Source organism: Cyrtonyx montezumae, unplaced genomic scaffold (assembly GCF_038088225.1).
Source record: "Cyrtonyx montezumae isolate F1298 unplaced genomic scaffold, pur_monq_1.0 scaffold_17, whole genome shotgun sequence".
Classification (NCBI taxonomy): domain Eukaryota; kingdom Metazoa; phylum Chordata; class Aves; order Galliformes; family Odontophoridae; genus Cyrtonyx; species Cyrtonyx montezumae.
In genome coordinates this window covers 22,167,399-22,194,315 of record NW_027071903.1, presented here as the reverse complement: position 1 = coordinate 22,194,315, position 26,917 = coordinate 22,167,399, and the positions used below count along the sequence as shown (strand labels likewise).

At 37.4% G+C, this 26,917-nt stretch overlaps 1 protein-coding gene across 7 annotated transcripts in view; it reads left to right on the top strand.

The window, feature by feature from the left end:
- TJP1 (tight junction protein 1) overlaps window positions 1-26,917 on the top strand; it is a 154,986-nt gene that overhangs the window by 123,162 nt on the left and 4,907 nt on the right. For 5 of the 7 annotated variants that reach the window (XM_065733757.1, XM_065733755.1, XM_065733754.1 and 2 more), the window contains 18 exons: window positions 4,876-5,012; window positions 7,483-7,588; window positions 8,413-8,563; window positions 9,040-9,148; window positions 9,434-9,653; window positions 10,060-10,244; window positions 10,380-10,475; window positions 10,910-10,992; window positions 11,907-12,117; window positions 12,605-12,705; window positions 14,661-15,014; window positions 15,420-15,671; window positions 16,466-17,368; window positions 17,689-17,783; window positions 18,273-18,497; window positions 23,414-23,589; window positions 24,267-24,708; window positions 26,080-26,297. In XM_065733757.1, coding sequence (XP_065589829.1) covers window positions 4,876-5,012; window positions 7,483-7,588; window positions 8,413-8,563; window positions 9,040-9,148; window positions 9,434-9,653; window positions 10,060-10,244; window positions 10,380-10,475; window positions 10,910-10,992; window positions 11,907-12,117; window positions 12,605-12,705; window positions 14,661-15,014; window positions 15,420-15,671; window positions 16,466-17,368; window positions 17,689-17,783; window positions 18,273-18,497; window positions 23,414-23,589; window positions 24,267-24,708; window positions 26,080-26,297 — 4,064 coding nt within the window. The remainder of the gene's footprint in view (window positions 1-4,875; window positions 5,013-7,482; window positions 7,589-8,412; window positions 8,564-9,039; window positions 9,149-9,433; window positions 9,654-10,059; window positions 10,245-10,379; window positions 10,476-10,909; window positions 10,993-11,906; window positions 12,118-12,604; window positions 12,706-14,660; window positions 15,015-15,419; window positions 15,672-16,465; window positions 17,369-17,688; window positions 17,784-18,272; window positions 18,498-23,413; window positions 23,590-24,266; window positions 24,709-26,079; window positions 26,298-26,917) is intronic. The other 2 variants (XM_065733761.1, XM_065733758.1) reach the window with 1 other exon arrangement.

The window sequence follows — 26,917 nt, the reverse complement described above, 5'->3', positions numbered from 1 at the left end:
GAAAAACAAGTTGCTGATAGCAGTTTTATAAAACTAAGATAGACCTAATTATTTAACTTCTTTCCCCTGTTGGAAAAAAGAAATTAAAAAATCAACTTTTTAGTATCTTCTAAGGGTTAATAAATCCGCAAGATGGATCTTACATGCATGTGTACCTATTTGTATATGTTGTTGAGAGAGCCCATGAGGAAGGAAGGAAGGTCTGTTTTCAAGTAGGGGTGCTATGCATGTGAGAAAAGCCTAACAGCAGGATTCCAGTCTCAGGGATGCCATGATTCTTCACTTGATTCAGAAGTGTGTACTTTATAGCTCACTAAAATATCCATGAGCACTATAACAACTGGAATGGAGGGAGAGCTAGCTCAATAGTTATCACTTATCTTCAAGTGTCAAAGTTCATTTTAACTGTGACCTAACTGTTCAGTATAAGTACAAACTTCTGCTTATTCTAGAGTTTTGTAGTGGCTTAGCTGCTGTTAGTGATTAGTAGAATCCCATTATTTAGAGGAATGCAGGTTCAGCCATACATTTTGCTAGATTGAATTCCTGCTTCCATAGGCAAGAACACAATGAATGTAGAGAATCCCTTGTCCTTTTGTGATAATTTTCTTCCTATGATGTCCCAGAAAAAAAATGCAAGTGAGCTCTTACTTTCTTTTCCTTTCTTTGTGTTTAAATAAATAAATCAATCTACCAACTCTGATATTCTTTGAGTGAGTGAGTGATCATAGCTTCACAGCTTTGGTTTTGTTGAAGGCAGTGTGGGAAATTCAAGTTCTATGTATTCTTTGTTATACAATGCTTGACTGTCTGAGAATGCCACAAGGGGAAATGTGTTGAGATGGTTAGGTTTAGAAACTATTTTTCTGGGTCCTTTGAAGGAAGGAGAGATTGGGTTAAAACATGAAATCCACATTTAGGAATATTTTGTTGAATAGTTCTGTATGTCAACAAAATTGATTTTTGCAGTTTTCACCTTTTTGGATATACCCTTGGAGTAGGAGGCACCTTAAAAAAAAAAAAAAAAAGAAAACATTATAAAGGCTGTAGTGGTCCTGTCAGGGATGAAGCTTACATTTCACAACATGCGTTTCAAATGCAATGTGAAGATGGCTGATGTACTGAGGAGAGAATCCATCAAATTTGAACTACAGCTTACTTACTCTTGTATTAGTGCTTTTCTGTGCTGTTATTGTGGTGGTTGGTCACTTCTTCTCTGCTGACTGCATTCAAAGTATTAAATCCTTTTCAGAAGGAACTTCAAAGTTATCTCAACTCTGAATGCTTCTGTTACCTGCTTTAAGAACAGGAGCTACCTGGGCACGGATTGACTTCTTGTTGGCCATGTCCCTTTTGAGATTGAAAAGTCTGTTGGGCCCTCAACCACATAAAGAACATGTTAAAAGCAGCTGCTTCTTGTAGTAGTTCTTCGTGCAATTGCATATTTACTGCAGTAGCACTGTATTTGCAGCAGTGCTTCACTTTAAAGTTATGGTGGAGAAACTACAGGGGGAAGCTTGAGAATAAGCTGAGAGAGGAAAGGTTTAAAAAAAAAAAGAATTAAAATTAAGGAGGATGTTAAAAACGTATTGAAGATAATTAGTCTTTACTTAGAAATTAAACCGTTATGCCAAGTGTTTGTGTGTTGATGTGGAGAGAAATTCTGTAGGGATCCTCTCAGTCTTTTCACGCAAGCTTAACTGCAGACTGACACTTTTTTTTTTTAAGAAGTGTATCAGAGCGCAGACATCTGCCAGTACATTTGTTTCAGTATTGCTTCAGTGCCTGCTAGGATCTTGACTGTAGTCTGTATTACAGTGCTTCATATTGCAGTTCTCTATGTAGAATTTTTATTATGATTGCTACCTGTACATTGTGCCAAGGCTTTAAATGTCATTTGTAGTGTCTTTTAGTCCAGGGGAAGCTTGAAGATGTCTTTTTTTTGATAGAATATGGGCCTTTTGTACTTTTTCCAGTCATGGGGAACAGGATCCATTGTCAAGTCCTGAGTATTAAGGAAAATGGCACATTCTTATTTAAAGCAATTAGATTCTGTGGCAATTCAGTCAAAGCTCATGTCTTTAAAGATTTAACAGCATTATCCCATGTATGAACCATCAAACTCAGAATTGACTTTTAATGAATGTAATGATTTCCAAACTTAATGGAGTGTGGAGATGCCTCTGTGTGTGGATGAGCAGCTGGTTTTAGTTTCTGGGGTAGCTTTACATTGTCTTTTACTAGTCACTGTTCCACACTGATGGGCAAAAATCAACAACAGAAAGTTTTGGACAGCTAGTAATGAGTTAGGCACTGAGTGGAATATAAGGTAGAGTTCCTCCTCAAAGCCAGGAGACAACCCTGAGTTTTAACAGTGATATATAGTTTTAGAAGATTTTGAAGAACTATTTAGGTAAAATGCATCTTACCCATAGAACATCAGGGAACATGGGATAACTTTGTACAGTACGTTAAGAACTGGACTAAAAAAGCCAGAATGAGCACCCTAAGCTGGAGAGTATCTGTGGGAAGTACCATATATATTCTTTCTTACCTATGTAGTCTTACTGTTGCAGATTACACGTTGTTGAGCTAGGTAAGGTTTTTATGAGATATATGCTAAACAATGGCATTTATAGCAGGGATAAAAGCTGCATTAAAATTAGTGGGTTTGGACTATGTGAAGATGAGAAGTAAAATTGTGTAGGAACTTCAGTATTTTTTTTTTTGCCTTGTAGTCAAAGAAAAACAGAAATTACAGTTTGGGAGTACGTGTGTTAGGTGTGTTAGGAGATGCTAAGAAACAGGTAGAAGGGGCTTATGGCAAAATCAACTGCAGTTCTCATTAGTACCCAAAAATTATTTGGGCTGTGGGAGGGGAACTAGTTGTAGCTTTTTGTTTTTATAAGACACTTATACATTTAAAAATGTTAGAGCCTGGTTTCAGTGGCCCTGGCAGTAGGATAAATACTGTTTTTTAATTTATTTTTATATGAGTATATGCTGGGAATCTGAGAGATGAGTACCAAAGTCTTTAACAGGTCAAGCTAGGGAAGGGAAAGCAGAGAAATCAGTGTTTCATTTGGCTAGACCCGATGGTCTAGCCTGATTTGTTTTGACATCAATCTTATCAACTCTGAAAGTGTCAGAAGAGTTTATGAGAATAATACTTAGACCACTGTACTTGTGTTTACCAAATATTTATAAGGAGCTGGTTGTTTACAGTGGAGAGATGTCTGTCTTTCCAGATCATTGTAACGACTGCAAGTTTGGTGATTGCTTTCTATTTTATTGTAGTTGCCTGGAAGCAGAATTTTAAAACTCTCTGGCAGAAGACAGTGGAAAAGGGTCTTAGTATGTCATTAGTGATTAGCTAAGATTTGTTTCTGATATTTCAAACTTCGTGTTCCTTCATGAAAGCATGTTCTGCTTATGCTTAAATATTCTGTGTTTCTTTTATTCTTTCATCCAAACCTTTGAGATAAATAATTTTGTTGTTTTTTTTTTTTCCCCTCAAAGTCATACTTAACAACTCTCAAGGTAGTGGTTCTGGTTAAATAGTCTTTCTCTGTGTAATTGATTTTTTTTATAGGTCTGTACTTAATGAAAACTGATACTCATTATTGCCCAGTAGCACCATCTACTGTTAGTAGTGACAGACTTCTCCCTTCCTCAACGTCTCCTGTAAGACAGGAGATGGACTAGCACCTACTGACCAAGATGTTGGTATCTTTGAAAGTACCTCTTTTTTCTGGTTCTTGACATTGCAGTATGGTGTTATTTAGGAAGTTGTTGCTTGTTTGTGTCCATCTCCTCTCAGATACTACTTATCTTTGCTTATGCATTAACTCACAAATGGAGTACATGTTTAGTGTGTTTCATGACTATTTTTTGTGTAGGGTGTATGTACTCTAATTAAGGCCATTCTTTTCAGTTTTTTCCATCTGCTTATTAATGCTTTCCTTTAATCCTTTTAAATTATTTCACTTTCAACAGATGACAGATTACATGCTGTAAGCTGAAGTGTTGTTTAGTTCTGTTATATGCTACAGCTAGTAGCCAAGTAACCTCTCTATAACAATGTACAACAATATCTGATCTTTTGAGTTAAAAGAATAGAAATTAACTTACTTGAGATTTAGATATTCCCTTAATTAAAAGAATGGAAGATTCTTCCTGTTTAGCTTGTCATGTATTCATTTGGTTATGTTTTATGCTGCTAGCATATGTGAGAAATGCATAGGAGGCCAGTAGTCTTTTTTCTAAAATACAGTGGATGACTAAATGTATGAGAAACACTTCTTTTGCTTGCAAGTATGATAGTTATGTAGTAGCCCCATCTTCTTCAGAGGGTGAGAAATCAGAGGTATGTTTGTGTTCTATCTTGTACCTATACAAAGCTCTACCAACAGTCACAGTGGCAGCACCTGTAGTCCAGGGGAGCTGCCACATGCAGGAGCAGATGGATTAGTGTGATCACAGTGAAACCTGGAGTCAAGTCTGAAAATCCATCACCTCTGCAGGGAGAGGAGAGAAAGAAATCGTAATTGTTCTTCTCTTCTTCTTTCCTTTGCTTCTTATGTTCTTGTACAGCCCTTTTGTACAACTTGCTCGCTTGAAGCAGGATGCAGTAAAGACACTAGTCTGTTCTGTGTCCCTTCTTTTTCAAAACAGATGTACCTAGAGGGTTATCTTACTGTTTTAACTTAAACTTAGGGACAAAAGGTTCAGATTTTGAAATGGTAAAAATACCAACACCATGATAACCATAGGTGATGGAGAGCAAAATGTTGTAATTTATAATTACTCATTCTAGCAGCTCAAAGTCATAGAAATAATTCTATACACAAGGTGAAATCTCTTTTTCTAATATAGTCTTCGAAGCAGAGAAGATGAAAGAGTAACTAAACCAGGAGCTGTTTCTACACCTGTAAAGAATACAGATGATATTTCTAAAACTATGGAAGAGGTGGCAGTCGAAAGAACTGAAAAACAAACACCACCACTCCCAGGTAAAAATGCTAAATGTATTAATTCAGAGATTTTGTGCTCTTTGTATATCTGTGAAATAAGACTTAAGTAATTAAAGCAGAACAAGTTATAACTGCTTCTGAAGCTCATTTATGTTTCAGAATTTTGGTCATGAAACCTCAATTGAGGTGTCTACCCACAATGTGGGATCTAACTTCTGTGTTTAAAGCTGTAATTGTGTTGTGTTGCAGATAATTTTTGCTGTCTTCTCTAGAACAAGGTTACAGTAGATCTCTGTGGAGCAGTAATCTGGTTCCTACAGGTTACTGGTGGCAGAGTATATTTGAAGAATGGTGAAGTTAAGCCCTTTCAGAACTACTATTTTCAAAGAAAATTTAAAACACACTGAATTGTGTTCTTCCTGTAGCATTCAATTACAGTTGTGGACTAATTTAGGTAGAGTTGCCCTTGAAAGAGTGTAGAATGAGAAAAAGCACGTTCATGCTTGAAAATGCTCAACAACTGAAGGGATGAGAAATGAGATTATTCCATGTAATGTTCAATTACTCAGTGAGGAATTGAAGGAGTTATGATACTGATAGGCTCTGAAAGATTTTGAACATAACAGCGGCCTTTAAGAAGGTTGTCATCAAATTCATAGCCTTTTGCAGCAGTGTTACTTAAAGATGCAAGTTGTCTCTGTTTACCAAGATAGAAAAAGGATACCGTAGCAATTGAGATTTAAAAGATAAGTTCAGTATTTCTATAGCATAATGGAAAATAATTGGCGTAATACAGAATCAGTCAGAATAGGTCTGTGAGGGTGTTTCTCATTTGAAAATAACATTATTGGTTTGAGGGACTGCTAAGTGCATACTAAGTGCTGTGAGGTTGTCCTTTTGATTAGTGGGGGGAAAAAGAAATGTTCTATTCCTGGATGAGTGGGAAGAGGCATATGGAGAAAATCAACTCGTGTGGGAGGAAATGTCTGAAAAAGTCATAGGCCAGTACATAAAGATAATACATAACTTTTTTTCTGCAGATAAAATTAACTCATAGGATATGTTCTGAAATGAAGGGGTGTAATAAAGAGCCCAATTCTCTATTAGCCTCAAAGAAAGCTCTGAGGAAACAAGGAGGCCCTTTCAAAGATCATAATTAAAATTAAGGTTAGAAAAGTAGTTGGTGGATTTTGTGACTGCTTCTTAGACAAGAAGTCTGTCATGGTTGAGTCAAGGAGGGGATACAAGGAGAGTTTTTCTTGAGAGGGTCATCAAAGGCTTAGGTCACTAAAGACTTATAGTAAGAATGCTATGCTATTGTACAGTAAAGAGAAAAAATAAATATATATATCACAATAGAAGAAGTATATTACCAAATTGTCTGAAATACTCTATTTCAAACTGGTCTATTCAGTGATTTGAGAAGAAGGTGATTTGATTGCTAGATTACGCAGAAAGGAGCATTAGCCTAGTTTGAAGGTTGCATAGTTTAAAATCGGCTTCTTTCAGGGGTGTCAAGGTAATGCTTTAAATACCAATTCTTGTAACATGTGCAACCATGTAGCAGATAATAGACAGTAATGGTGTCCACTGCTGGAAGATGATTGCAGTGATGTTTTCCTCTGAAATCCTCAAGTCGTGCAGTGCTGGTTCTAGTGTTAGATGTATTTTTCTTCCGTGAAGTACTTTTTTTGTGTAAATCAAAGAACTCTTTAGTGAGGGAAGTCACAGAATTGCAGGGGTTGGAAGGTACCTCAAGAGGTAGAATATGACTCCCCTTCTAAAGCAGCTACCCTACAGTAGGTCACACAGGTAGGTGTTGAGACAAACCTAGAGTATTTCCATAGAAGGAGACTCCAAACTGCTTTGGGCAGCCTGTTCCCGTGCCCTTACAGTAAAGAAGTTCCTCCACATGTTTGTATGGAGCCTCCTCTGTTCAGTTGTAGGCCACTGCTCCTTTTCCTATCACTGTGCACTGCTGAGAAGAGCCTGGCCTCACCCATTTGCCTCCCATGTGCTTTTAGATGTTTATGAACATTTATTAGATATCCTCCTCAGTTGTCTTTTCCCCAGGCTGAACAGACCCAGGTTACTTCGCCTTTCCTCAGACAGGAAATGCTCCAGGCCCTTTATCATCTTTCTGGCTCTCTGGTGGACTCCCTTTGGGAGATCCCTTTCTGTTTTGAACTGGGGCATTCAGGACTGGGTACGGTTCTCGTAAATGTGGGAAGTTACGTTAGACGCATCTAAGTGTGCCTTACTCAAAGGAAAGAGCAGGGCTGAAAATGATCTTGAGAGAGCCATAAAACTTTTTGCTTCTTGCAGTTTTACAGTGTCGATGTCCTTGCTTTGAATGACAAGGTTTCTTCTGTTGCAAGTTTCCACTGTTGAGTTTCTAGTGTAAGATGGGTTAGTGGGTAGAGGAAGTCTAGTGAAGAAGCTCTGAAGTTAAGCTTTTCTCATCTTTAAATGCACAAATGGACATTTAATGTCTTCTGTATTTTAATAGAACCAAAGCCAGTATATGCACAAGGAGGTCAGCCAGATGTGGATTTACCAGTCAGTCCATCTGATGGTCCTTTACCCAATTCAACTCATGAAGATGGAATGCTTCGGTAATGTAATTTTAAATTCTCTTCGAGTCACGTTGCCTGGGTCTTAAGCAAAACAGTATTTCTTCCAAATTAATGAAAAACATTTACAAATGTCCTGATGTGAAGTCCAGCACACTGTTCTGATACCTCTATTCAGAAATATTAGAATAAAATTTCAGGCTCGTTCCTGAGCTTTGTTGACACTTGTGTTATGTAATAAACCATTTTTAAGTCCATTAATTTTACATGGATATGAGCAGTTACAATGATCAGCTGAAGAGAAGAGTTGGTTGTTTTGCGTTCCCTGAGCATTCCCATCCCTCTTGCCTTTTTCCATCTGCAGAGAGGGGAGAGATACTGTAGCAAGATACTTTTCTAATTATTGGAGACCAATTAAAATAATTGCAGGAATGTACATTTTATGTATGCAAATGAGTCTAATTCAACTGAATCTCCTTTATGGACATCAGTGTACATGAGAGTAGATTCTAATTCAGGTAATCTCACAAATTCATCTTACTCCCTGATGAGCCAAAACAAATCGGTGCTGGCACACAAAGGGGAACATTTTGGAAGGGAGTGTCAAAATGCTTCATTTAAAATATTGTATTATCTGAAGACAAACCTTGCTACCCAAGTAAAGTAAGTTGTTTTCTTGTTATTTTTAAGTGCTGCAGATGTGTCTGTTATATAATGGTATGGTTGATAAGCCACGAATGGTAGGCATATTATAATATCCCCTGGTTTAAGCAATGGGCACATCTTATGCATGTCATCAGTCTCAGTTACTGAAATACTTTATGCTACACACACACTTCTAAGTGAAATATGTTCTAAATCTCTAGGCCAAGCATGAAACTGGTAAAATTCAGAAAAGGAGATAGTGTGGGCCTGCGGCTTGCTGGTGGCAATGATGTTGGCATATTTGTAGCTGGTGTTCTGGAGGACAGCCCTGCAGCGAAAGAAGGGTTAGAGGAAGGAGACCAAATTCTCAGGGTATGTTGAATATAATACCACAGGTGTTCTGTCATACCAGAGTGGATTTTGTTTCTGTAATGCATGTTTATTAGATGACTTGGCAGCAGAATTTACTGTTGCTAGGAAAGTTTGTAAGTCTTATGTTCTGTTTCTGATCCTGAATTAAGTTCAAAGAAAATTTTTTCACCTGTTGGGCCACTAAGTTCTCAAATAGGTTTCTGTGTATTACAGTTAATATTACTGGTGCTCCATAATATTGATTTAAAGAAGTCAAAGTGAGTAGCTGCCTAATGTTCCAGAAGTTATACTTTTCTCAAACAGTCGCACTTTGTTAGAGCTGTAAATGTTGTCTTGAGATCCATGCCCCTGGTGTGCAAGTATATTAAGCCAAGTAAACAACTTCAGCAATAAACAAATTCAGTTTACCTGTTATGTAGCTGCATGTCTATTAAATGATGTATGCTAAATCAAACTGATTACTTCATTGATGCTAGGTTAATAACGTAGACTTCACAAATATCATCAGAGAAGAAGCTGTCCTTTTTTTGCTTGATCTCCCTAAAGGCGAAGAAGTGACCATTTTGGCACAGAAGAAGAAAGATGGTAAGTATTTGTGTTTCAGAAACAATGCAGTGGACTGATTAGAATCAGATTCTGATTAAAAAATAAAAAGACTACAGTTAAGAAGGGATAATTATTGGCTAGCAGGAGATTAACGTCTTACAAAGGCTATTAAAAGTATTTCTGGCTTTGGAATAGGCTACTGCTTCAAATGGACTACAGGGTTGACACGGTAGTAATTTTTTTCTTAAATGAAAAAAAGCAAACTACAACAGTTAAAAAAAAACATGGAATTAGTATAACAGCAAGTTTTTTTTCTTTCCTTAGTTTATCGTCGCATTGTTGAGTCTGATGTAGGGGATTCTTTCTATATCAGAACTCATTTTGAATATGAAAAGGAATCTCCTTATGGACTCAGCTTCAACAAAGGTGAAGTGTTCCGGGTTGTGGACACTCTGTATAATGGCAAACTGGGTTCATGGCTGGCGATTCGAATTGGCAAGAATCATAAGGAAGTTGAAAGAGGTATCATTCCTAACAAAAACAGGTACGATCTTGAAGTATTTGCATTACTGTTTGAAGACTGCAGTTTTTAATTATACATCTGTGTAACAGTTGTGTATAAGCTTGCTGGACGTCTGTCTGCAGAACTTGTTCAGTTGGGAAAAAGTGATTGTTAAAAACAGAAAACAGATTGACATCGGATAGCTGGTCCTTTATTTGATTTCAACTCTAGTACATCCACAGGAAAAAGAATCACTGCTGTAACACAGAACTTTCTTTTGAATGCAAGACACAAAGTTAGATAAAGTTTTAGAAATCTGATGTTGGCCTGTGTAGTTCATTCTTTAGTTTTCTAAGAAGAAAAAAGGAAAAGTTGATTCAGCAGATGGTAGACAAGCATCAGAAGCTGCCTTCTTTTGTAACTTGCTGTTTTTTTGTTGTTGTCTTAGAGCTGAACAGCTAGCTAGTGTACAGTACACACTTCCAAAGACAGCAGGAGGAGATCGAGCAGATTTCTGGAGATTCCGAGGTTTGCGTAGCTCAAAAAGAAATCTCCGAAAAAGTAGAGAAGATCTTTCTGCTCAGCCTGTTCAGACCAAGTTTCCTGCCTATGAAAGAGTTGTTCTTCGGGAGGGTATGGTTTTATTCTTAAACATTTACTGTTGCATGCTAGCAAGTTGTGAAGGTTGCTTAGTATTTGTATTTCAAAGTATGTTGCATTTGTTTTAAGCCACTTATCTATCTATACATTTATTTTTTTCTGTTTTAGCTGGGTTTCTCAGACCTGTGACCATTTTTGGTCCAATAGCTGATGTTGCACGAGAGAAACTAGCCAGAGAAGAACCAGATATCTTTCAGATTGCAAGTAAGTGTGAGAAAGAGTTTTTGTGCAGCTATGAATTTGTCAAGTTTCTCTTGCTAGTTTGTCCCTCTGTTGCTAAATACATTAATAACTAAAGTAATAAAATGTTAACAATATTAAGTAACAGACTATATATAAGCTTTCTCACTGGTTAATTGATGATGATTCTCTGTAGGCAAAAGTAATGTTTGTTTTATTTGTAGCCTTCCCAAGTTAAAATTTAATTCAGTACATTATCTTACTCCTAAGTGCTTCTGCAAAGGTGTTGGGATTTTTGTGGCCAAATTGATGGGTAGCTGTTTCTCGTATTTTAAAGCTAGAGGAGTGTCCTCAACCTGAATTTATGCTGAGTGATAAAATAGTTTGGTTTATTTTAGTAAGGAAATATAGGTTATATTGTAAACTTAAACAGATTTTTACTATGTCTTCTCTACCAGAAAGTGAACCGAGAGATGCTGGCACCGACCAACGTAGTTCTGGCATTATTCGTCTTCATACAATAAAACAGATAATTGATAGAGTAAGTCTTTTACTGCCACTGTTTGTCTAAAACAAGAGTAAAGCTGGTAACATCAAACAAAATGTTGATGTTTTGAAGATAAAAGTGCAACCAGAGCTTCCTCACCTTCTGTTGGTCAACAGGAAAATAAATAAATCCCTTCTTCATAAGTGCGGTCTAAAAGGATTTCTAGGCTTTTTTCCAAGGAGTGTTGTTCACGCTCCTTTTCAGCTTTTCTAAGTTTCTTCTGTGCTTACAGTCACAGTATGTCCCCCCTGCCCTCTTGATTACAAACAGATAGTTTCAGAATTCTCTGCAAAAGGTAGAGGGGAGAGTCCTTCATTCTCACTTCCTTAATATCATGAGAACCTCTGATCTTAGTTCATTATTTGATCCTCCACTCCTCACCTATTAGTTTCTAATGTAAAAACTAGCTGCAAACCTTTCTGATAGCTGAACAGGAGACATCTCAGCAGAAAGCTCAGGGGTTACTGTGTGCTAAGTATTACATATGAGTCTTGCAGTGGTTAAAAACTGTCAAAGATTTCTTGTTCAGAGAGTAAACTTTTTTGTAGGAGAAAGTGGGTGGTGTGTTAGGAGACACACAAGGTCTTATGTTTAACTCTGCTTTTTTCTTACCTCGTAAATCTTTGCATATTTTTTTGTATATATATTTTTAATATACTGCTGATTTCAGGGAAGTTTTTTTTTTATATAGGAAGATAAATATTGAAGTGTCATAATTGTGGACTAACTGCTAAATGAAATGTGCCCGTGTAGCCTGGTGCTTGTGTTGGTCTGGTTATTCAAATAGAAAAGATTTAAAATCAATACTTTGAATTAATAAACTCTTTAAAGGAAGTACAAAAGAAATTTGTAGCAAAAATCTTACTGAGTGCTTCACTTCCTTCTTTCTGCTCTTCTTATTGTAACAGGACAAACACGCTTTGTTAGATGTCACTCCTAATGCAGTGGACCGCCTGAATTATGCACAGTGGTATCCTATTGTAGTGTTTCTGAACCCTGACTCTAAGCAGGGTGTGAAGACCATGAGAATGAGGCTGTGCCCAGAGTCACGAAAAAGTGCCAGGAAGCTATATGAAAGAGCTCACAAGCTACGCAAAAATAATCACCACCTCTTTACAAGTAAGCAATTAATCAATACTAATTAATCCATAATAGCTGTGTGAGAAGTGTGATGAGTAACTTGTCTCCAGGCTTCAGCAGTAGTTTTTGTTGTACTGTGTAAAAATTGCCACCTAATTTGCTCTTAATGCTAGGTGACAGGATGTCAATTTTTCTTCTTGAAATTAAGCCAGAGCTACTTGAAACATCAAAATGATATTACAAAAAAAATCTGGTGGTATTGCAAGATGATCATCAGTTTTAATCATATATGGAATAATTAGGAGGAGGATGTTAAAAACTTCAGTCTGACTAAAGTAAAGCTTCACATTACTGTTAACTCAATCTTTGCTAACCCTAACCACATCAGGTTTTAGGTTTGCTTTGAATAGCAATATTTAAATTACTGCTTAGATCTTACAACTTAGTGATTTTTAGTACTGGGGTACAGATGATTCTAAAAAAATCTACAGAGTTCAGAAGTCAAACTACTGTGCTGTACTTCTAGCTACCATTAACTTGAATTCAATGAATGAAGGATGGTATGGAGCTCTAAAAGAAGCAATTCAGCAGCAACAGAACCAGCTGGTGTGGGTTTCTGAAGGAAAGGTAAGAAATAACTATGGTTTGAGAGATGAAGCAGCAAAAATGTATCAGCGTTCGAAGTTATTGATGTTGCAGACACAGGCATATATTGCTGGAATGGAATCTGTTTTCCTTTTTTCTTCATTATGATTTTAATGATCATTTGAAGCTTTAAAATAATAATGCTTTGTGACTGTATGAGCTACTCAGAACTGGTTTGTCATTGTGTTAGTGCAGTTTCTCTGTTAATGAGGGCTGTATGCTTGTCCTTGTGCATGTAGCACAGCTGTAACCGTGGGAATGTTTGCCTGTTGACACCTCTTACTGAAGGATATATTACTGCTTTGCATGAAAAAGCATCCAATACTCACAAAAGCTTCAAACTTCAGTGTGCTCTGCTGCATCAGTACTAGAGGCTGGGATTATCCTTGGAGTTACTGTTTTTTATATTAAAAGTAAGCAATATCTTCACGTGCTTTTTGATTTTTGCCTTCTCTCAAATTTGAGAACACAAATACAAAATCTGAAAGTTAGAACCCTTTTCCACACTTTCCCCAAAACTTCAGTTCTCAAGCAACCTGCTGTACTACATATATTAGATCCATTCTGTTGAGAAACTAATATCAAGAGGAGTGCCGACTTCAAGTAAGCAAATGAGTCCAGTATTACCTTTTTTTTAATACTTGGGCTGTTTATTTTTTTGCTCGTACAAAACTCATTTCACCTTCTTAGATCAATCTCCAAGCTTGTGATTCCAGTATGAAGACAATGCTTCTAAGTATAGCTTTTTGTGTCTAACAGTGTGATTTCAGTGGATGCTATGTACTGCCCCATTCTTTGTGGTGGCAGCCATCTGACACCTTAGTACACAGATTTAAAAAGCTAGATTGCAGAAAAGGCTCTTAGAGATAAGATTAACATTTCCAATTGAAACCTCTCCTGTGAAATTCTGAATTGTGGATTTCTAACCTGCTGATGTGCTGATGGATTTTGAGCATTACTAACATCTTAAAATACCAGACTCTTGTTGTGGATCAGAACAAGATAGTTGCATAATATTTATTCACTTCTTCACTAAAAATACCTATTAGCTTTATATTGCAAGAAGGAAAGCATACGTGACACCAAGTTGGTTGGAAGTGCTGATCTGCCAGGGGGCAAGGCCCTACAGAGAGGGATCTGGACAGTCTGGATTACTGGGCTGAAGCCAATGGGATGAGGTTCAAGAAGAACAAGTGCAGGTCCTACACTTTGGCCACAACAATCCCAGGTGACGTTTTAGGCCTGGGACAGAGTGCCTGGAAGACTGTATAGAGGAAATGGACCTGAGGGTATTGGTCAGTGCTCGGCTGAACATGAGCCAGCAGTGTGCCCAGGTGGCCAAGGCCAGTGACATCCTGGCTTGTATCAGAAATAGTGTTGCTAGCAGGAGCAGGAAAGTAATTCTCCCTCTGTACTCAGCACTGGTGAGGCCGTACTTCAAGTACTGTCCAGTTTTGGTCCCTCACTGCAAAAAAGACATTGAGGCCCTGGAGCGTGTCTAGCAAAAGGCAGCTGAGCTGGTAAGGGGTCTGGAGCACAAGCCTTAGTAGCAGCTGAGGAAGCTGGGGTTGTTCAGTCTGGAGATTAGGAGGCTCAGGAGAGACCTTATCGCTCTCTAAAGGGAGGTTGTTGTGAGCTGGGGGTTGGCCTCCTCTCATGAAACTAGTGATAGGGTGAGAGGGAGTGGTCTCAGATTTTACCAGGGGAGATTCACGCTGGATGTTAGAAAATACTACTTCTCCAAATGTGTGGTCTGGCCCTGGAAAGGGCTGCCCAGGGGAGATGGCCATTGTTTTGAGGGACGTGGTTTAGTGGGAACTATTGGTGATTAGTGAATGGTTGGACTGGATGACCTTGGAGGTCTTTTCCAACCTTGGGGATTTTACGTTTCTATGATATTTCAGTAAACATTCACTCTTTGATTTTGTTTGGTGCAGGCAGATGGTGCTACAAGTGATGACCTTGATTTACATGATGACCGCCTTTCTTACCTCTCTGCTCCTGGTAGTGAATATTCTATGTACAGTACAGACAGTAGACATACGTCTGACTATGAAGATACAGATACAGAAGGTGGTGCTTATACTGATCAAGAACTGGATGAAACTCTGAATGATGAGGTTGGAACTCCTCCTGAATCTGCTATTACACGTTCTTCTGAACCTGTTAGAGAAGATTCTTCTGGAATGCATCATGAAACACAAACTTACACTAGTTACACATCTCAAGCTCAGCCGCAGCCAAATCTTAGAATAGATTCTTCAGGATTTAAAGCAACTGTTTCTCAGCCGGTAAGGAAATAATTTTGTAAACTGACCACTGTAGGTTCTGTTCAGGTAGCAATTTTTCTTGAACAAGATATCTGTCTTTATAGTCTACTTGCAAGTGTTACACATGTACAAGAATCTGTGAAAAGCAATAATGTGTTGCAGTGAGTTGGAGAATCAGCTTGCACTACCCATGTTAGTGTTAGATAGGAGGATTAAAGTACCATTCTACTCTGGTTTATGTTTTTATTTTTTTTCTAAGAGTTCAGCTTGATTTCTGGAAGTGGTAGTGCATGCTACTTTCAGTACATTTCATTCTGCATGTAGCTGAGTTGATCAAAGCATCAATCTAAGTTACTTTTATATAAATCAAAAAGTCATACGATGATTCGATAGCAGTGTATTTAAAATATTTTAAACACTTCACAGAAAGCAGAAGCATCACCTGCAGTCCCTTACCTTTCCCCGTCGCCTGAATCAAACCCTGCAACCTCATCAACCTCTGCAGTAAATGCTAATGTAAACCTAACTAATGTCAGACTAGAGGAGCCTACTGCTGCTCCTTACAACTCTTATCAACCACAAGCGGGCCCCTTAAGAACGTCAAGTACTGAGGGAGCTCATGTAGTACTAAGAGATCAAGAGCCATCATCCTTACCGCCGCACATAGATCCAGCAAAGGTACCTGTGCTGCACTGTTGCGCTGATTTCCTGCTCTACATCAAGCTAGCACATGATTTTATTTTTCTTTTGCCATTATTTGGAGAATTCTTCTGTTTCCCCCCCCCCCCCCCTTCAGGAGATCATTCAGGTTACAAAACAGTGCATCTAAATTGCTAAGCATCATCTAACATTTTGTGTGCATGGCTTCAACTATATATACTTTCCACTTCTCAAAAAGATGACATTTTTTTTTATAAAGGCTTCATTCTTTATTTTGATTTTACTTTACATGTGGCCTTTTCAGCTTGTCAGCGCTCTGCTATTTGTTAATGAAAAATCTGTTCTTTCATCTTGTTGATGAGAAGTCTATTTCTCTAAAGCAACAAAACTTCCTTTTACATGTTTACCTGTTGATTGTGAAGATAAATCCATTTTATTAGGTAATTTTAAATGCTTCCCCAGGAATGTTTGAAGTAAATTTATTTACAAATTTCTTAACTTTCCAAACAAACCTGTCTCACCCTGCCCCTGACAAAAGGAAGCAACACGATGCCACCAACAGAAGTCAGATGAGAAACTTACCTTTGGCTTTCAGTTCTAATCTGTGTGTATGTTTTTTTGCTCAAACACGTAACTGCAATGAATCTTTGAATCATCAAGTTCAGCTTTCTGTGATCGCAGACAACTGCATCAAATTATTCTACTTCTGAGCTAAATTAAACCTAATGTGAAAACTTAAGCTGATTTTGAGTAAAACTTTGCTCTTGTCACTCTTCATTTTAAATAATTTGTAACACCTCTCTATTAAACAGGTGTACAGGAAGGATCCATATATAAGCGAAGAAGCATCCAGACAAAGCTATGTCTTAAAGCAGCCAGCCATTAATCACCCAGTACAGAGACAGGAAAGAGACCCAAATCTGATCTACGAATCTCAGGCTCAGTATGCAGAAAAACAACCAAGTAGGGAGTATGAACAGTCAACGTATAGGTATGATTCCACAAACTACGTAGATCAGTTTTCTCGTGGGTATGACCCTCGACTACATTATGAAGATCGTGTGCCTCCCTATGAGGAGCACTGGTCATATTACGATGAAAAACAGCCCTACAATCAACCAAGATCAGCTTATGAAAGCCAGCCTCCTAGAGATCTTGATTCCAGACAAAATACAGAAGAGAGCACAGAACGCAGCTATTATCCAGCACAACCCCGATTTGAGGAACCTCCTCCGATGGGCTACGACGGCAGGCCTCGCTATGAGCACACGCCCAAAAACTTCAGCTTACCACAAGTGCGGTATGAAGACCAACATCCTGTTGGCTATGACACACACACACATAGATATAAACAAGAAGCTCAGCCATACCAGTCAGCCATATCTCGATCTCCTGAACCCAAGCAGTACTTTGATCCGCATGTGAGGGGCTATGAACAAGGTCCTCCTCAAGCTTACAATGCTAAAGCTGGACAGTTTGAGCCTTCTCATAGCACTTCCAGCGTTTCTCTTCCTCCTCCGGCTTCATCACAAACAAAACCAGAAGTTTTGCCTTCCAACAGTAAACCACTGCCTACACCACCATCTCTAGCAGACGAAGAGGAGGATCCAGCCATGAAACCACAGTCTGTGCGTAGTAGAGTTAAAATATTTGAAAGAAGAAGATCGCCATCTCTGGAAAAAATGAAGGACTCCAGTGACACATCAGTTGTCAAAGTAAGTCATCTAAGTTTTGCATGTTGTTAATTTTGTATTTTACTGATGAGAATGAATTTCCAGTAATAAAATACTGTCTTGGAAAGAGAACTTTACTGTTTGTAAACTAGCCTCTTAGCAAACTAACTGCAATTTGTTTTAAAAAGCTGAAGCTGAAAACTAAAGAAAAGATCTTGCAATGTCAAAGACCTCTTATTCATTTTTACTAGTCTTTCATCCTGTTTTATTCTGAGGAAATAAGAAAGAGAAGGCTGTTCTTTTTACTCTAACACGCTGCCTCTTTCCAGATGTTAGAAAATGTGCCATGCTTTTCTTTGCAGCCTCCAGAGCTAGCACCGAAGCCTACGCTCGCAGCTGTGAGTGGTCCAAAATCAACTTCTCAAAGCCAGTATGAACATGACAAAACAACTTACAGGTAGGTGCATAACTGATTATCAAACGTGTACAATATTAGAGCGTTCAGACAGTACATTGTAGTGGTTCAAACTGGAAACTGCGGGGTAGAGAGGGGATGGTGTCAGTGTTCTTTATGTTAAGAGGAAGTCAAGAGGTAAAGTCAGTTGACGCGAACATGATTACTGAGAAGGGGACAATGTGATGTTTTTGAACAATTTTAAAGAAGTCTTTTTTAATAAGGAAAAGATAAGATGGATATGCTGGGTATATTTGATACAGTTTAAAAGAGAAGCGTAAATAAGAAGGGTGGAGACATAGCATGAAGAAAATTCTTATCTTTCATCACAGACGGCACGTCTCAAGATGACATAGATGACTGGAATTGCATGCAATTACACAAGAATTATTTAAGTTGTTTTCTTATTAGTTAGGTTAGGAAACAATTTAAATTCTTGTAATTATCCTTGTTAAAACTGCAAGGTGACTGTGTATGACTATTCTTGGTTAGGGCCCCAGAACCACAGAGACCTCAAGTGAAGCCACCTGAAGATATTGTGCGCTCAAATCATTATGATCCTGAGGAAGATGAAGAGTATTATCGAAAGCAGCTCTCATACTTCGATCGCAGGAATTTTGAGAACAAACCTTCTGCACAGGTTCCTGCCGGCCATCATTCTGACTCCACTAAGCCAATGCATTCACAAAATCAGCTGAATTTCACCAATTATTCTAAGTAAGTTTTGTTGGTTTTTTTCTTGTAAATTTGAAAGAAGGAAGGGGAGGTATACAGGACAAAAATGAATTTCTTTCACTGTAAATAGTTCCAGGAGATCGTGGTACCTAACTGATATTTTATGTCCACCAAGTTCATTTCCCTGTATAGATACAGTGTTAGTCTGCTTCTTTTTGGTAAATGATGTGATTAGTTTTTGTAGGTATCAGGACCTTTAACATGATACTTCTCTTGCCTACCACTTTTTAAAGTAACTTAAATTATTTCTATAGTCCAATAGTTAGTTATTAAATATTGTTCAAAGCAAGCTTTTATTCTTTAGATCTGCTTGTACACGTTAGCTGTGTTTGACATTTGGAAACTGATACTTCGGGGAATTCTGTTGATGCCAGAATTTAAGCTGTTGATGGAAACATCTGCTTCCTTTATTGTTGTACTTCCTTGACTTGGAACATCTTGATACAGAAGTTGTGTGAAAGTTCATAGTACAGATTTAGCTCAGGTGGTTATCTTGGAAAGTGTTTTAACAGATTTTATGAATACTTTCTACAGTTACTTAAATCTTCAGAATTTCTTTAGTTACAAACCATTATCATGTTTTTGTAGCTGTCCATTTGGAAAGCTATCTTGTCTTGGTTATTGAAGGCTGGAAGTCAGGTATCTTCTGAAGCTTTTGACTGCGCTCCTACTTGATATCTGTTCCATTAATATTCAGATCTAGCAGAAAGAATTACAAGCTTAGTGTAAATGAGGCTTTTGTAGTAAAATAAAAAATTAGCTTCCTAACTTATACTTTGTTTTTATACTGTGACTGTGGATTCAAGCTGTCTTGTGTACTCAGTACACTTGTGTTCTAGTGCTTGTCTTAAAGGATTTGAGCTGGGGCTCCCTAATCCTATGCCTATTTCTATAACATGGTCCGTCACCTAGAATGTTTTTCTCTGGGAACTGAGAACTTGGGAATCTTTCAAAAAATCTTGGTAGGTTTTAAAGGAATTGCTAGTTTTATTGTAATCAAGAAGTCTTCACAAAGTAACAGTTTCTTATTTCACTTTTTATGTGCTCAGGGGTTAATATATATTCATCTTTAAGCAGTTCTGGTTCTCTGTCAAGCATATTATACTTCCTTTTTTTTTTTTTAGTCCTGCATTTTTTTGACAGAAAGATTGGAGCACTTATGTCTTGCTTTCTGGACCTTGTAGGGAGGCCAAAAAGCCTTGATTGGCCTCACAGTGCATTGCAGTAGCTCTCAGAATTGTTTTCACCTATCAAAACAGCTGTAGATAGAGCATTTTGATCTGTATACACATTGCTATGTTGCCATAGTGAAGGCAACCGACACTTCGGTTGGAATCCTGTGAGCTCTCAGCAAATAATTGTGAAGATGGTAGAATTCCTGAAACGGACAGCTTGTCCATTTGTTACTCCCTGTGTTGTTGTCAAACATGGGAGTGCATGAGCAATCAGTGTTAACTGTTAAGTAGTTTGTTGCAGAACAGCTAATTGTTGAGATAAATGGTTCCATACTTCTACCTACCACTCCTGACTTGTCATGTTTCTAATTTTTTGGCTGCTCAATTGTGGGTTTTTTTTCTGATGTAGAGATTTGAGGGCTTGTACTTAGAGGAAAGAAGCATCTGATTGCCTAAGAGAAATAAATTGATACTGTTTTTAAGTGTGATACAGTTTCATGTGTCGGGGGACAAAGAGGTGTAGAATTTTTCTTTTTAGGAAGAATATAATCCATGACAGAAATAGGAGGGCATGGGAAAGAAAATATACCCAGGACAGTCCTGTACAAATAGAGAAAGGATTGAAATACTGATGATTCTGAGTGGAAATAAATGAGAAAACTACTCAGCTTGACAGAATGGCCTCCAGAGGCATGCTGCAGAGTGCTTGTTTAGAAACACAGAACTATTGCTGACTGGAGAAAGCATTTGTCCTCAGGACTTTTTCCTTTGGCCAATTTTCCCTTTTTCCCTGTTGCCTTCTCATTATTCAGCTTTTCTAGCACATTTATATGGTAACTTCTATGAGTTCTTCCAAAAAAAAAAACCAAACAAAAATCCAACCCAAAATACAGGACTAAATTTGAATGGCAATACAGGAACCAGTAGTATTTGTAATGCAGATAACGTGCAATCCATATACTGTATTGTGGGTACTGAAGACAGATTTTATTTTCCCACGTGATATATCTATAGCTTTTTCAGTTTCAAATGTTAAACAATAAGTTATACTTATTAAGAATAATTTTGTACAATTAAAGAAATTCTAAAAAGAATCTTATATGTATTGTGAAAGTATATATTTTTTCTAAGCTATATGTTTACAAATTTTGTTTACTCTTCTGGGTCTGTGCTCTTTATCTAGGGAATTTGTGCCATTAATAAAGCTGCTTTGTAAGAATAATTAGTGTAAGCACATTACAGTTGTCAGTAACTGTAGAAAATGGGATAGTTTCTCCTACTTAAAGAAAACAGAACGCATAAGCAGATGCATTTCTGTGGCACTGATTGGAGCAATGTGAGAGTACTGCCCCTGTGGCTGAGTAGTGGTTTTGTTCCTGTGTTTTTCAGTGTGGTAGACTGAAAATCAGTGGTACACTTCGCCACATTTTGTCTCTGCACTGGGATTTATGGGTTGTTGCATGCTGGTTCATTCTCACAGTTCATTTCTGATTAGAAATGACTATTTTGTAACAAACATGACATAGGAAACAACAGAGCTTTAATTGCAGGAACTTCATTTATACACGCACAAGTTGTAAGGAAGCATTTTGTTGTGCAGTGATTTCATTACAAGGAAATTCTGAACAATGCAGTTAGGATTTTGGCTGACCCTTAGTCAAGGAGTGTGTAACAGAATGATGTGCCTGATAATTATACATAGCTGCTGGCTGAGTTTGTGTTGTTACTGCTGGCTTTTTGCTCTCTCTGTCAAAATGTACAGCCCTTCTACTCTGAAGTTCCTCAGCTGGCAAGCATTTCCTATAGGTGCTGAGAGTTGTCTGTCTGTTTTTTTTTATTCCTGTTAGATGATAGCCCTCTTTGGGAAGCAGTGATTTCAGGTGGGCAGTTTTCAGAGGAAGGGAGCTGCTGCTCACCTGGAGTGAAGACAGCAGTGAGCGAATGTGAAGCTATAACTTCTGCTGTTGGATGAATGGCTTTATATAAGTACTGAGGGAACAGGAGCTCATATAGCGTCTCTAAGTGATTTTTTGCATCGCTGACTGACACTGACACATTCATACAGCTGTTGCTTAGTTCCCTGAGCATCACCTTCTCATGGTCATCAAGCAGACTTCCAAAAGTTGATCAGCCCTTTTCTTCATCTCATGGCAATGTCCTCCCAAGCATTAAGACAGTGGCTGTTGAAAGATACTGGCTGTCATGAGCGTGAAGTCGTGATGGAAATCTGTTCTAATGTAGAAATTTTTTGACTAGCATTGAAGTTGTATTTAAAAGGAGGGGAAGTCACTGATATGTTTATGACTCTTCCTGTCTCTCCTCAAGTACACATCAACAGTTGTTTTAGTGTGCATCTGGTAAGTTGTTTTAATGTACAGCTGATAGTTGAACACAGTCAGAAGCATTTCAGAGTGTGGGCTCTGCTACTGGGTGAGCTGACAGAGCCATTGCAATGTGTGCTGTACTGAGGGAACATTCATATGATCTGTGGTACAGAACCAGAAACGTTGTGTTATGTTAAGACTGAAGAAAGATGAATGAAAACTGGCCTATAAGCAAGAGAATCGGTTAGGGTTTTGGATTTAGTGTTTGTATTTTCAGTGTGTTGACTAACTATTTATACCAATCTTAATGGCTTTGCACAATCTTTTTTTTTTTTACTTCTGTTATCTGTTGATTTGAAACATGACTGCCTAATTCACTGACCAAATCTCACACTGCAGTAGGGGATCATCGTACATAAGCATTTGGTAAAAGTTTTATCAACATCACTGCTAAACGTAATTTTTGATGAAGCAACCTTGTCATACGAGAACTGCGAGGACTAATATAAAGCATGTAGAAATAATATGCTCAAGATAGAATGACTATTTTTCTTTCATTCTTCTATTGCTGTTTGCTTTGCCATCACCTAGATTTCTTGGCTCTTACAGTAGCTATGACTACTTGAAAAGGAACATCAAGTGGTAAGACTTATTGATGTGAGGATGTTTTCAGGTGTCCTCTCACTGTTACATTCCATCACGGGCATTATGTGCACTTTAAATTTTAAATATGTGAATTCTGGAAGTTATTATTATCTATTGAAGTCCAAAATTACAGGTACTTGTGAAATTAATCATTTTCTGAAAGAAGCTTTTTTGAGGAGTATTTCAAGTATAAACAAGAAATATTTTAAAAATAATATTTTGAACGTTATTTATAGTATGCACATAAAGCTAGTGAAGCTTAAGCTGATTGCATTTCTAATTAAGATGGCATTGTTCAAATACTGGGTGTATTTAGAAAAGTTACACTAAAACCCACCTTCCTTTTTGGCTACGTTTTCCAAAACCAAACTATCAACCCCTTGAAAAGAGGATCTGTATTCTTATTTTGAAGATGTGCTACACTGTAAAGCACTTTCTTAATTGAAAATACCCCTAAATGAAATTGAAAAATGAAGATCTGTAGGTTATTGTACAAATACACCTGAAATGTCATCTGCCTTTTGTTTGCCATGGTTTGTGTTACTAATCTTCTTAAGATTCAATGTTGTCTTGAAATATCTTGTGCTTATTACTGAGTGTTTTTTTATACTTGAAGAAAGATATTTAAGAAAAAGTGCTTTAATGTTTATAGGAAAAGATGGAAATCAGGTGATCGTAGGAGAAAAATATACCAGAAGCTCAGAGCCCTGAGGAAACAAAACAGTCTGTCTTTTTTTCCCTTTCATTCCAACAGGGGGAAGCCGACTGATGCTGAATCAATGGATAGATCTGTTGGTGACAAGCGCTATGAGACAGTCCCTCAAGTTACAACTCCTCCTCCTGCTCCTTCAGTACAGTATACACAACCTCAGTCAATTAATAGTCCTGTCCTGTCCCTCCCTGCACATCACAAGCCTGCACTTTCTGAAGGTGAGCAATTAGAAGGCTAACCTGTCTCATGTGGTACAGGTATAATGTGTCAGGTTCTTTTGTGTATGCTTCAGCATGTCTAAGCTGGAAGCTGTGTTTCTCTTCACCTGATATTTCCAGTAATTATTAGTAGTTCTTACTATACTGAGGTTTTTTCTTTTGAGAATTGAGGATCTTGTCTGAAACTTCCAGGTATTGTTAGTCACCAGAATTCTTTTTATTCCCAAATCGAGTGGTCTCAGAAAAGGTGAAATAAAGCTTTCAGTATTGAAGATGTTCTTTATGCTTTTGGATGAGAATTCTTTAGCCATGAGTAATAGTTCTAGTTTTCTGAAAATGCTTGTTGCTTTTTTCACATCCTTCAGAAGAGTGCCCGGTCCAGCTGAATTTTGCAGTTCTTCACAAGTTTAATAACTGCTTTCAATTCTTCAAAGTACAAAATAGTCAATACAACTTTCGTATTGAGAGATTATACCATTGTGTCTGGTGTGTCACTGCTTAGTGAAACAATAGATAATCTGCGAGAATGAAGTGTAGTAGAACAGAAGATCTAAGAAAGCTTGATCTATATACAGTCCATTTTTTCTTTTACTATATAAAATACTTAAATGTGCCTACTATGACTACAGATTCCTGTTAATTTCTGTTCAATTGTGGTGTTTTCATTTGTATTGCAGTTAACTCCGTGTCTGACCCTCCTCCACCTCAGAATAAGCCAGCAATTTTCAGATCCTCTAGAGAGGACACTGTGCAGTCCACATTTTATCCTCAGAAAAGCTTCCCTGACAAAGGTCCTGTTAATGGAACTGAACAGGTTCAGAAAACAGTCACTCCTTCTTACAACCGTTTTACAACAAAACCTTACACTAGTGCTGCAAGGCCGTTTGAGCGCAAGTTTGAAAGTCCTAAATTCAACCACAATCTCTTGCCAAATGAAGCTCAACATAAACCAGAGTTGCCATCAAAATCTCCAAATTCTCCTCAACCGATTTTGAAAGCACACAGCTCATCACAGCCTCCTGAGTTCGACAGTGGAATGGATACCTTCACTGTACAGGTCGACAAGCCTAAGTATCAACCAAATAATGTAAATGCTGTGCCTAAAGCCATTCCTGTAAGGTAAGCTGCTTGGCTTTTGTCTCCAGTAGTATGTCTATAGGAGTTAATCTGTGAAACCATACAGCTTACTTTTGCTGCGCTTCTGTCTTCTGTTGATGGTTAAGCAGATAGTTGAGTAAGCAGATAGTTGAGGATTGATACTGCGATTCTACTGTGTGCAAAAGAGCACTCATTCTTAACATATGTCCAATGTCATGATGTCATTTTGCAGCATCACTGCAAAATGACATGGCTTTTATTTTCTATTTCTCATGATATAAATATTCTGGTAGATAATGATTTATCCTTCTTATTTGTTTCAAAAAGATCAACTTCATTCCTAAGAATATCTGTCACAACAACTTGCATTTTCTCTATGTGCTTAGAGAAAATAAGTTCATACTATTTTATATAAAAGATACTTCAGTAGTAGTCATAAAAATTGAACGTCATATCATCAGTTTCATTTGGTTTTCTTTTCTATGAGACCAAATGAGGACTGCTTAAAAGCAACTTACATTTTCCTAGTGTGCTTAAGCAATAAGAATTGTCATCAGTAAATGATGGCATTCTAATCTTAAACTTCGCTGACTTTTACGAGGTTATTTTCGTTAATACTTTCAGAATAGTCTTTTATTTTTATGATTTTTTAAAGTTAGTAATGAATAAATTGTACTTAATCTTGCTTGCTTTTTCAGAAACTAAGAAACTGTATAGAAGAATAAATCCTATTTGCTCTTAATCTTAGGAATGTTTTGATGCTGTACAGTTGTGGATTGCAGAAATCTTGAAATTATTGTCATGTGGAATACTTCAGAAATTAAATCTACTCAAACTAACCATTTGATAACATTATGTCTTTATAACCTGGAAATGTTTATTTTTAAGGGTTTTGTTTTCCATGCATATCTTAAAGCTGTTGTTTCTTCATTCATTAAAGCTTGAAAGGAAGCGTTCAGTGGGGATGGAATAAGCATTATTACTTCCTATGGTATTAAAATCATAATGAAATTTTGGGAAGGAAAATAAATCTTTGGATGTCTCATACATCTAGTTTTCACCAGTTTGTAATGTGTAACAAAGAACAAGCTGTTTCAGTATAATTTTGGAGGTGGACACAGGAAAACATAAGTTTCAAGGGGTCCTGACTACTTTGTAAACATGTTTAGAGTTTATATTTATAGATTTCTGTTTTATTCTGGTGAAAATGTCCTTTCCCAATGGCGGAATAAGAAGTACTTGCATCTTGGGTGTCCCTCATAATTAAGGGTTAGACACAATTAAGGTGACATGAGATCAGAGTTTTCTAGCTGGAGGTAGGCTGTGAATTAGCAAAATAAGGGAAGAAGATAATGATAAAACTGCTAGGCTTCATCTCTGTTTCATATTCAGCCCTTCAGCACTAGAGGATGAGGAGGAGGAAGATGGACACACTGTTGTAGCCACAGCAAGAGGTGTATTCAACAGCAATGGTGGTGTATTGAGCTCCATAGAGACTGGAGTTAGTATTATTATACCACAAGGAGCCATTCCAGAGGGAATAGAGCAAGAAATATATTTTAAAGTCTGCAGAGACAACAGTATACTCCCACCTTTGGACAAAGAGAAAGGTAAGAGCTGGAACTGTGTTTTGTGCTGTTATATAATATTACTGTTTTCTAACAACAGCAAAATGGGCTATGAAAATATATTCATACACTTCCAGTGCATTTTATTTCTGTCTGGTGGTACAGTGTAGACGTCTCAGAAATAAGAAATAAAAGGAAAAATATTCTGGCCAGTATTGGAAATTTCAACCAAGATAGAGGTTCTAAATAATGACTTGAGAATTTGTGGAGTTGAATATAGTTTAAAAGGTTTTTATCAGCTTCACTAAAGTATGGTTCTAAATTCCTTTTTCTGGACTATGGTTCTAAATAATATTCCTTTTTCAAGAATCTTTAAAAATTCAGATTGCCTATGACAGTATGTTCCTGACTATACCTTATTAATGCAAGTTGAATAGTGTCTTACTGGAGTGATTTTATTTTTCCTAGTAATGTTTTTCATAATCTTTTTCACGCTGTTACTTCAGTGTTCATGCAACTGCTGAGCTACCAGATACCTTATTTCCTCAAGTCAAGAAACCAAAATTTAATGTAATTAAAACATTACTTACAAAGTATCTTCTGAGTAACTGCAGATTACAAGTCAAACAATGTATTCCTCAACTGAATAATCTTATGTTACA